At 42.2% G+C, this 12,151-nt stretch overlaps 1 protein-coding gene across 1 annotated transcript in view; it reads right to left on the bottom strand.

Moving 5' to 3' along the window:
* Positions 1–2,344: 2,344 nt before the first annotated feature.
* csmd2 (CUB and Sushi multiple domains 2) overlaps positions 2,345–12,151 on the bottom strand; it is a gene marked incomplete at both ends in the record, with an annotated part of 242,791 nt that continues 232,984 nt past the window's right edge. Inside the window, 6 exons of the mRNA XM_083982762.1 lie at positions 2,345–2,504; positions 3,012–3,144; positions 6,923–7,010; positions 7,671–7,783; positions 10,701–10,862; positions 11,251–11,316. Coding sequence (XP_083838888.1) covers positions 2,345–2,504; positions 3,012–3,144; positions 6,923–7,010; positions 7,671–7,783; positions 10,701–10,862; positions 11,251–11,316 — 722 coding nt within the window. The remainder of the gene's footprint in view (positions 2,505–3,011; positions 3,145–6,922; positions 7,011–7,670; positions 7,784–10,700; positions 10,863–11,250; positions 11,317–12,151) is intronic.

Consider the following 12,151-nt stretch of genomic DNA (forward strand, 5'->3'; position numbering starts at 1 on the left):
GACCTGAATGTAATCCAGAGGGAAAACATCACTGACTCATCCATTCTTCAGACTCTTAATGCCTTCAGTTGAACATTTGGAGGGAGTGAGAACATGACCGCTCTTTGATCTTTGTTTTCCTAAGGCCAAGTGCAGGGAGTTCACACTGCATCCAGCGCTCAGAGATGTACAGTATGTAACACCTTCAAGCCTCAGAGACGTGTGAAGGTGGATCCAGGATTAAAAAGAAAGCCGAAAAAGGGGAACGTGACATCAGACTCGCAGTGTTTCTGAAGACAATGCACCAGCCATAAAAAAAGAGAGAATTAGACATGAGATGGTCCCAAGGTGTTTGTACGCCGATGGAATTATCACAGCTATCACAGTCCCTGCCTCTTTCACCCAGCTCATGTCCTTTGCTCCTCCAGTGCCTCAGAGTGACAGTGGATGGAAGTAACCAAGCAAATCTGACAGTATCACCTCTTGATTAACATTTGTTCTTAGTGGCATCAGTTTGAGAGGTGGATTTCTCTCTCTCTCCCACGGCAGGAGGATGAACGCTGGAGCTAGAGACCGACGCAACCTTCAGGTTTTCTTGTCTTGGAGGAGCTGTACATTGTCGTCACTTGTTCTGGGTCGACGCCTGATTTATAGTCGTCCAGAGCGTCCAGGTGGATGTGGAGTGATAGTCCCAAACCTTTGCATTTCTTCACTGACAAAAAGAAAAAAAAAAAAAAGAAAAACAAAAAAAAAACGCCATGTGTCTGGTTGAATCTTTGGGGCCCAAACAGACAGGAGTATCTGGGGACAGACTGCAGATTTAGCCACCACAAACGTGTGCAGACATGTGCACACAGACACACTCTCACACTCAAAACAAGCACAAACTCATTCTTGTTCGCATATACACGTAAATTCTCACTAAGTGCTTTTTTCAGCAGCCCTAGCTACCATTTAACTCCTGCTCTGGACACAGCTGCCTCAGCAAGCAGAATTTCATCCCTGCTTCAAAAATAAAATAAAATAAAAATGTAAAAAAAAAGAAAGAAGAAGATAAAAAGGAAGTAAATATAGAGTGTCTTCAACATGGCCTTCAAAGCTCACTGAATTTTTAATTCATTCCTCAGCCAGAGACCCGGGGCCTCAGATGAAACCTTTCAGCAGCCTCAGGAGCAGACAGTTGGGGAAAAGCAGGGTTCCCAATTACTCATCACAGAAAGCAAGCAGCATATAAAAAAGAAAGAAAGAATAAAACAAATAAAAAGCAAATGAAAAACAGATAGAAGTATGAATCAAAACAGTCCAGACTGTCTCTCTGTGACTCTCAGGCCGACGTGGGGCTGTCCGCCGAACAGTTCGCTTGCACAGAGATCTCTGTTAGCTACAGGTCACTTTCTTGACTCAAAGTTGACCGTTAAATTCCCTTTGGGTATAGGCGGAGGGCGGTGAGAAAAGTCATCACAGCTTTGCTTCCAGCAGTACTCCTCCCAGCTGCAGTGTCAGGTGGAAGCTTTTCCTCACAATATGGAAAATGATCAAGAAACCATGTAAAGTTGCAGAAAGCCTTTGTCTTCACATGGTTTCTTCTTTTATTTATTTTTTTCTCGTCTCCTGCAGATAAGAGCCTTCACCACTGGAGATGTTTCTTGAATATATTTCAGCAAATAAAATAATCTTTGTCTTGCCCTCTGCTCGAGGAACTATAGATGTCCTCTGCTGGCGGGCAGGCGAAGATGTGGTGCACCTCTCCTCCCCTAACTGAATCAACGATGAATGCAAAGATCTAACAAAGCACGGGTGCAGGGAAAGTACAAGAGATGGCAGGGGACGGGCAAGGGAAAGAGTGATGGAGAGAAGATGCACATAGAAAAAACAGGGGAATAGACAGAGGGAAACAGGGTAAATAAGAACCAAAAGAACGGAGATGAAAAAGATGAAGGGAATAACAAAGAGAGAAGATAAAAGCATTAATGCAATATTCTGAACAGTGCTAAAATAAAACATACATATTCTTCTTTTCCAATAAAGAGTACACAAGCCAAATGAGATTCATTAATATGAGAGATACAGATCAAAGGAAATGCAGGAGAAAAAATCCAATCACAGATTTTTCTATCTGCAGAAAATTCTTGAGGGATTGTGTAATAGGTTTAGTTTGAAACTGGATTCTGAGCATCTGTGTCTTGTTGCTTCAGCAGTTTTGATGCCTGGGATTTTGTGATTAGCTCGTAGAAGCCACAAGATGATAACTTCCATCTACACTCAGAGACATGTGGATCCAAGCCTGCCTGGAGATCTAAGTCCTCACTGTCTCCTACAGTCAGACGGGCTGCTGCAGTGGACTCACCTCTGCAGGAAGCAGTTGCTATACAGCTGTGCACACTGTGCTGACTGTGAACTCTGTCTCACTGGCCATGATGTCAGTGGGCTGGATGTTGCGGTCGTACATAGGGTTCTCGAACGTAGCTCGTCCGTTGGTGTTCTCATGGCCCACGTAACCGTTGAAGGGGACTTTGGGTCTTCTTCTGAAATGAATCAGTGTAATAAACAATTAGTTGTGTTAAACTGCTTCTTACTGGAACAAGATCTATTTTAACTGTTGCATTAGTACACTGAGAATCACACAAGGGAAGCTCACTCTCCCACTCATCACTACTATCGACTATTTCAGCTTCAACTCACTGCCTCAATCTGCCTGACTGTGATAGACCAGTCCTTTCTTAAGCGGGTAAAAGAGATTCTCTCTTCATCACAGATGATGATTTCCTCATTTTGAGGTCAGCGTGTGCCTTTGTGGATTATAAAAATCCATATCGAGTTAATATATTTTGGAGGGTAAATCAGTATCTTTCAAAAGAAATCAAGCAAAAGCAAAACTCATATCTGAAAAAGGCTCACTTTGCAGAAGTGAAGTAACCCTTTGAGTATTCTTCCAATTCAGACAGGATTTTCTGAGCTGGTAGTATCGGTAGTAAAGTTATAATATTGCTTTCAGATGTGGAAGTGAGGAATACACCAGCGATGTCACTTACCTGTGTTTATAGAGGTACAGAGCGAAGCCTGCAATGATCATGGCTATAAAAGGCACTAGGATGGCTGCTGCCACTGAGCTGCTGTTGGAGGCAAAGTTGTAGCCTGTGTTGTCTCTGCTGGGGTCTAAACTCTCTGTAAGAGAAAGAGACAAGACACTGAACATTTACTTCAACGTTACATCAGCAGCAGATATTCTAATCAAGTCCTTTAAAAGTGAAACCATCCTCCCAACATCAAATTCCATTATCCTCCCAATGACTCTTAATTACTGACATCAAAGGCCGACAGCTATTAACTCATTTCAGATTCACTCTCTTAATTCAGGGAGGTGTGTCTGCAGCAGCAGCAGCAGCCGAGGAATGACAGCCCACCTGTTTGCCATAGAACGCCAAAAAAGCTCCAATAAAAGACGAGTGACACACAAGAAGAAATTCAATTAGCGGGTTTTGTGGTGTTTGCCAATCAACCCCCCGTCGGATGAGCTCGAGTAGACAAACAAGCACAAACACACTCACACGCAGGCAAACCCACACTCCCTCTGACTCACACTCACACTACTGAGTTAAAACAAAACACAATAACATCGACAAAATGAGCAGGATTAGGTCCAAGGTGTCCAACCTGCCTCCCGGGCTCATATCCGTTTTTTCCTCATACACACTTAGACTAAACACACATACACATGAACACCCTGGCACCAGCCGCAGTCCTCCATATTAATAAAGAGCTGTTTGCTCACTGTGTGTGCTGTGGTGGTGGTGGTGATGAGGGTGGGTGTTTCCAGCACCTGCTGTTTGAATAACTTTCTCATTACAGTCGAGTTTCACATCCAATTTCACTATTTTCGCCCAACTTTCTGCGTGCATACACACACACTTAATCTGCGTTAACACCATATGACTTTGTGCTTTGTTCCAAACTCCTGTTAATATTGGATCTGTCTTGATGCCAGTATGGAAGCCACTGCAGCCGGAGCTCTGGCTTTTAAGCTGCAGAATTCCATCACTAGCATGAGGAGGAAGGAAACAGCAAAAATAGCGAGTGAGGAATCTGCATGTAGACGACAGCTGTACTTTAGTCACATGTCATTTTTTATATTTTTCCATGTCTCCCTTTTCTGCCTCAGGCTGGAAAAATGATGAGTTTTTTAATTAATCACAACTGATGTGCCGATAGAGTACATATTACATGTAATGTGTATCAGATCGCTTTGCAAGCTTAAGTCCAATTAATAGTGGTTTATAGAAAAGCCTAAAATTGATGATGAAGTTGGAAAACAACATGATTATTTAATATCTTAAGATTTTCATTCTATCTAAAACACAGACTTTTGTTACTGGGTTGTAACAGTGGGTGGCAGCAGTAAACCAATGATGTGAACTTGCAAAAACCAAATAAGAAAAACAAGAAGAAAATCCTCCACCCATCCTCTTTTCAATACCTCAGAGCTTTGCCAAAACCCCAGCATTTGTTTCAAATGCACCTCAGCACTGCTAAATCAGATCTTACAGTCTCTTCTCTCCTCCATGTGTGCCTTGTCAACTTCATACAGGAGAGTGGAGGGTGTTTGCAGGTGTATGTGCATCAAACCATGGGGAAAACAGGGCAACACGAGTCTTTCATACACACACATAACATATACAGACATCCAGATCCATAGATCAGGATGTAAGAATCTGCTGTATACATACTGTAGCAAGGGGGAAAAAAAGAATCAGAGTGAGGAGGATCACGTGGGTGGGATTTCTAGGTCACAAACATGAAGCAGAATACAATATATGGAGAGCTGCAGCTTTATGAACAAATGTTCTGTACCTATGACAGCACAGCTGAAGTTGCTGAAGGAACCAAAGGAAAACAAGCAGAGAAAGAAGGGATGATATTTACTGTATCAAAATGGCATGATGAGGCCAATCCACAGACTCTCTGAGGAAAGATTCTGTGCTGTGTGTGAGGGGCGGGTTTGCATGTGGATGACTATTAATCATGTTTGTGAGCTGCGTTCGTTTGCCTCTTCAAGCTGGATTCACAGACACGTGTTCACATTTGTAGAAGTAAACGAACGACAAATCGACACAGCAAATGACATGCTGTGAAAGTACCGGCTGCTCTGCTTCAGGACGCTACGTGCAGTCCAGAGTTTTACAGTTCGACATTTTTTGTTCTTCAGCCTCTCTGTAAGAGCACATTCAACGTGTAATTAAATAATGGATACTGCAGCTACTGCTGCCAAGTCTCAGCTTTAATCTGAGCAGCTTCACATCAATGAAGAAAGAACTGTGAGAGAGATATTGCCATTTCACACCTACTGCCCAAATTATAAGGTTTCAAATGTAACTGGACACTTGGCTGCTGCAGGTTTCTTGGGCTGCTGTGCCTGTTTGACAAAAGAGCTCACATGTGGCTCAGAGCTGATAAAGAGCTGAGAGTTTCCATGTAGACTGAGGTGGAGGTGTTTGACAATGTGAGGGGTAAAGAGGTGACCAAGATAATGAGGCTCAAAAAAAAAAGGCAAAGCTCTTTCAGTTTTTGGTATTTTTGAAACAAAGCCAGTGAACAAAGGAAAAGTAGAATATGGTGACTGAGGCGCCAGGCTTGTGGAGGAGTTAAAAGTATTTGCATAGTCGAGAAAAACTTTGCTGTGACTGCATAGCAAGTGAAAGATCTTTAGCATGGTGCACACGTTTCCTTGTCAACGATCAGGACGAGATGAGCACAACCTTTGCACCGCAGGATGCAAAGCCCAGGTAAGACTGAAAAACAGAGAGGCTGAGACGGAAAGAGTTCTGCAACAACAAAGTTTTATGGTCTGGGAGCAAAATGATGGAGAGAGGAAAAGTGTGGAGGAAAAAAAAATAAACAGCCCATGACCCAAAGCCACCTCCTCATCTGTCAAACATGGCACTGCTTCTGTTATGGCTCGGGCATGAATGGCTGCCAGTGGAGCTGGCACATTGGCATTTATTGATGGTTTCATTGGAAAGCATCAACAGGGAAGATAGAAAGTGTCTGTAGATGTCTGTTGTCTGACAGACCTCAGGCATCACTGGCTGCAAAGGACTTTCCATGAAATGTTAAATCTGATGATTTTGTTGCACTTCATGTGTGTTTGCCCAATTTATTTTGTATCCCAAAACTTTGGGCTCTTTGTATTGTTTGCTATGTATCTTTGGCTACGTTCAAACTGCAGTTACAAGTGACCTGAATCCGAATTGCTCATATGTAACCCATATCTGATTTGCTTTTGACATTTTCGAATCAGAATTAGGCTACTTTTAAATGTGGTACTGAATCGGATACGTATCGGATTTTTTTGAATGCGACCGCAATCTGAATAGCCAGGTCGTATTTAATGCAACTTCGACGCCATTCTGACCCGCGCTGCACTGTTGAAAATGAATGACAAATAAAGTAAAAAGAAAGTGTGCCACAGGCGGAAGCCAGGAACAGAATCAAAACATGGACCTCAGAGCAAGGTTGATAGTGTAGTGGGGAGAGATACAACTCTAACAAGCAGGAGACCAGGGTTTGAATCCACCGTGACTTTTCTCCTACAGTCCTACAATACCGGTTGCCGTTGCCATGCTCGCTTCCGTAAACACTGTTGTAGCGTGATGTCATCAGTGATCAACTGCGCATGCGGGTCACTTAAGGAGTGTGAGCTGTTCAGAGCAATCCGTAGAGAGGCTACATTTAAAGACGTAATGTGAACAGCCAAACAAAAAATCGGATTTGAGCAATAAATCGGAATTGTGCATTAAGACCTGCAGTGTGAACGTAGCCAAATCTGGAGAGGACTTTCCACTGTCTGGACTGTATATCAGAGATCCAAAGAAGAATAATAAAAAAAAAACAGACTTTACCCAGTTAATCACAGTGGTTTTTATAACCAAATGGACAGGTCACTCACCAAGTCTCTGGAGACCAAATTGGCCAAAGCCTTTTCCTCTGACAAATCCCTGGTACACAAAGGAGTTGGATGAGGAGATGTAGGACACCTAGGGAGAGAGAGGGATGGAAGACAGACACTTTATGTGTCACATCCAGGCTTTACAAAGGAGCGTATCATCAAAGTGTCAGCAGCTGGTGCACACAGAAAATGAAATATCATGTCAAAGAGCTGAGAGGCGCTCTTATGGCTGACATTTAATATGACGTTTTTCTGCTCAAGAGCACAAACATAAACACACTCACTCTGCTGCGTGGCGCCGCACACACGCAAGCATGTTACACAAGAGGAACGCTCCACTTTGCACAAGACAAGCTTGTATGTGAACACTTGTGTGCGTGTGTGTGCGCATTTTGTGAGATGTGCACATAAAAATGCGGCAGTACACACACATATACTGTGACCTGCTTTTTTAATTATATCTGGAGTGTGTGTGCATTAGAGGCTGGGTGATAATATGGGGTATAGAGGAGTGGAGGGGGGTCTGTCGAGGCCCTGATTACCAAGCAATGATTTAACTGACATTTTAATTAAAGAGAAAACTCTCGGTGGGCTCTCCATCTCCCCAGAGTGACAAGGTTAGAGTGTGTGTATGTGTGTGCTTGTGCATATTTCACAATATACTGTAGGTGTATGTGACTGTAATGTAACATATTTGTCCCTACAAAGAGACGTGTCGTATTGAATCTGACCCTGGACTTGGACTTACATGTCCATCCAGGGCCCAGTTGTCTATTTTGAACTTGTTGACGAAGATCTCCACAGGGCCTTTGATCTGGTGGACCTGCAGCAGCAGCTGAGCCTCCTCCTTCTTATACGTTCCTGCAACAAGAACAGGTTGGACAGTCACACTGGAGTAGCAGCTGCACTGAAACCACCTAAAAACAAGTAAGTGCTACATGCTAGTTACAGTTTGATTGTTTTACAGATGAGAGAGAACATAACACACATAAAAACTGAGCCTCTCTACGACTGTTATTCCTCAATAGCTGTGTTTACATGTGCAAAATCTCTTAATCAGATTAAAAATTTGAGGGATCGGAAAATCCGAATCCACTGTTTACATGGGCGCAAAATCAAATAATCCGATCATGACGTGCGTACACATGCACCAAGCTTTATTCAGAATAACAGCATTTTGACATGTGCAGAGCTGTCTTTTTCCCTAAAACAACAGCAGAAGAAGAGTTGTACTTCATGTACTACTGTAAACAAACCAATAAACGCGGAAGTGGCTCAATTTATCCCATTCAGTACTCAAAATGGACCAATGCCAGATTTTAAGAGCTGTTGCTGTACTCCTATTGTACATCGTTATTAAGCAGACTCAGCAACGTGTACTACTGTTCTTGCCATTGATAAATCACACCGGACCCATGAAAAGTACGGATGTGAACAAGCCATATCCCGCCCTCTATACGCCCAAACACAACCATATGGTCAATGCAAAACAGCGCGTGCATATTAATTAGCCATGTGCGCTCTGGAAATTTGGGGAGTTACGTCAGTGGAAGACAGTGAAGACAACGGACAGAGAGCGGGGAAAGAAGCGGGACTACTCTGAAAGCGAGATACACAGCAATATCGGGTCAGTAGCCTACTACTCGCTCTCTTTTTTCTCTCCTCTCATCAGCTCCAAACTCACTCGTCCACCTCGTTAACTCAGGTGACAGAATAACAACTCTCAGTAGATCCGTGTGCGCTGCTGCCAGTGTGTTTTTAAACTTAGCGGGTTTGATTCCTGTCGGACGTCACACTAGAGTGTGTAAAAGCAAAAATTAATAGGCTAAATAAATAAGAACCGAGTAGAACCGTGTACAGCCGTGTCGCGCTAGTGGGAAAGGACGTAACGACCGGAATAAGTGTTTACATGGACGTCGTTCGGAATAACGATCGGCATAAACCACCCCTCTCGATCTGAACAGAAGTTCTATCGGATCGAGCCGAATCTGATCAGAATCTTCCAATTGACGTGTTTATATGACACATTTTTATTCGGATCAGCCCTTTATTCCGAATATTTGTGTCCATGTAAACGCACGTCTTGCACCTTATCAAGTTTAGGTTCACTGACAAGACTCCAATACAGTATATTTTCATATATTATACAACATATCAGATTTAAGAACAGGGAGATAAAGTCCTGGACTTATTTCTTTTGTCCCTAGACAGTATTTATTGTCAGACATGAGGAATTATTAGAAAATACAACACCTGAACAGTCAACAAAAATGAATTAAATCAAATGATGATGTTTAGTAACTAAAAACATTTGATACTCAGAACCTGAAGGGTTTCATTCACTCTTAATTGCCTTTCTTAATTTGACTTATTTGTAAAACACTCAGACTTTATCAAATCATTAGAACTTAATTGACACCTAAGGACTGGGAAGGCAGGTCAAGAATTGTCATTAGCAACTGTCAGCTGATGACATTTCGAGCGCTAATAAATTCTCTTCTCTTAAAAAACTTGTGGTACCACTTAACAACCACAGGCTTAACAGCTGACTGAGGATCTGAAAATTAAGTTGATTCTATAACAGAAGGGACAATTTGAGCATATTAAAGCTCTTCCTGTGTGAAATTTCCACTGTCTGAAATCACTAATGAATGGTATCTGTTGTGGACTGTGGAAGTCAAAGCAAAATCAGGGATCTAAGAAAACTTCCATGTAAAACTACACGTGTTGGGCAGAAAGGCAAAGCCACACTGTGCACAGATGGAGCTAAAATTTAACTCAAATAGTTTTTTGTTTCTGTTTTACTTCTTTTTATTTAAATAAATCAGGAACAAGTAACAACTAATTTCCCCAGGGTTGCATGAAACTGTGTGTGACACTAGGAATTAGAAAAAGAAAAAGCAGAAAATGCTAAATGTGACTCATGCTCTGATCACATCGTGTTGGCTCTTTCCTCTGTGTATAACAGCCTGTCTTTGTCATTAACTCTCGTCTTGACTGCAGCACAGACACAAGTGTAACTTTAGCAGCAACACTAGAACACAATTACAAATCTGTGAGCAAACATTGCATCTCACATTGTAGCTTCCTCCTGTTTGCTTACTTCAGTAGCACTTTGCGAGTGAGATATTACAGAAGACAAATAAAAACTCTGAACACAGATGTCTGTTGTTTCAGCTGTGGATTTAGTAGACGAGTGAGTATTTACAGCAGTATGGTGGTGTATATGGGACAGGCTCACATTACACTACTGTGCCCATATTCATGGTAATTGGGGAACATGTCTCCCATTGAGATGAAATGACTCACTGATGTGTTTTTAATAGTTTTTGGAACATGATACCAATGCTGTATTCATAAACACTTTTGTGAGTATTTGGTGGAATATACAGGCCTACATTTTACACTAAAGCAATTTAGCTTTACCTCAATCAGCAACATTACTTTCAGTGCAGAGTGTGGCTCGCCAGTTTGAAGCTGTAGGAACTAATTTTTACAACGCGATGAAGATTGATAGCAACCAGGTACAGAGGAGTAAAGTGTGTCCCTTACTAAAGCAGATCTGCGTCTTAATGATCACAGCTGCACAGTGATTAGAGGATGTTCTGTAGCAACAGCAATGATTTACTTCATGTAAGAACCACATTGTTTTTTTTTGTTGCTTCTTATCCTCACTTGAATTTGTCCGAGTTACAAAACTTAAATTTGGAGAATGATGCCAAATAATAATAATCTAAAAAAAATGATGATCATGAAACTGTGACTCCTAAATACCAACCGGCCAGTTTGAGTTCCACTCCGCTGTGGTCGATGAGTGTCCCGTTAACCCGGTTGCTAAAGGGTTCAAAGGCAGTGATGCTGAGCATGGCAGGCTGCTTCTTCCCCAGGTACTCGTAAGATCCTCTCCACAAAGAGCTCTTTGCAAACACACCCCCAGGGACTAATGGAGGGAGGGGGCACATGGCAAAAGGCAAAGGTTAAGGATATGGTAAGCAGAGACATCATTTTTGTTTTTCACTTTTAGAATGATCATAAATAATATTTTAAGTTGTTTAGAAAGAAAAGCGGAACTGAGAAGTGTCTCTCAATATTTTAATATTTCCTGATGCCATTTAGGACCAAACTGCATAATCAACTTTATTTTACTGATAAGAATATATTCAGTCTGATAGGAGGATTTAATCATTAACACAAGATAAATACTAAAGAGAGAGTGAATTATTCTGATAGATACAGAACTGGAGATAAATACTAATAAATCAGAGTTTAGTGATATCAAGCTCTTGAGAGACAAAACCATTTTCAAACACAAAAACATCCAGCCTTACCTGGTAATTTGGAGGGAGGCTCCTGCACTGTCCCCACTGGGCTGTTACCACTTGGACGATTATCAGCTGGAGAGCAAGTTAACAAAAAGAAAATACTTAACAAGATTATCCTGCAAACAGATGCAGTGTATGCCTCAGGAAGTGAGAGGAAAATATGTAATTTTCAATTTGAACACAACAGCTCTGAGGGAACCGCAGTGGGAGGATGTCACCGTCAGCACTTCCTGAGCGCAACCATGCTAAATAACTCTGGCGGGCCGGAGTGAGAGGCGTCTGCGACAGGACTCATGCGTCAAAGAGCAAAGTTAAGAGTCACAGTCCTGCAGGTTCAAGGGAAGCACTTTAATAATACCTTACTACTCACATGGGGACCACAGGACTACACAACAGTAGTAAACATACACCCACACAGACAGACAGGACAAACAGGGCTTTACACACAACTGCAAACAAAAGGCAGGTACCCTGAATGGTAGTTTATGAGAATAAACATCCCCTCCGATAAATTTATACAGACACAAACAAGCACACACACACACACACACGCGCGTAGACCTCCAGCCTTCGACTTTATTAGCTGCCAGTCTTTGGAGCCGCCCTTCCATCATGGCGCCCACAGGTGCTGTTAATATCCTGTATGTGCTAAGGCCAGTTCTCTGTCTTGCCTTCACTCTTAATGACCCAGCCTTAAAAAATACCCATCACCCTCTATATTTCAGCAACAGCTTGGCGTGGAATCCATCACAAGGACCCCCCCCCCCAGTCCGCCTTCCTCTTTAAGCTATTAGCATTCGTCTACCTTAGATAATTGTGTGTCAATGACTCTATTTTTTTCCTATATGTATTTAGGCCAATAGTTAGTGGTGTCTTAATGGCACTCTATTTGTCTACTAGACCTTGT

The sequence above is a fragment of the Trachurus trachurus genome (genome assembly GCF_905171665.1).
Source record: "Trachurus trachurus genome assembly, chromosome: 11".
Classification (NCBI taxonomy): Eukaryota; Metazoa; Chordata; class Actinopteri; order Carangiformes; family Carangidae; genus Trachurus; species Trachurus trachurus.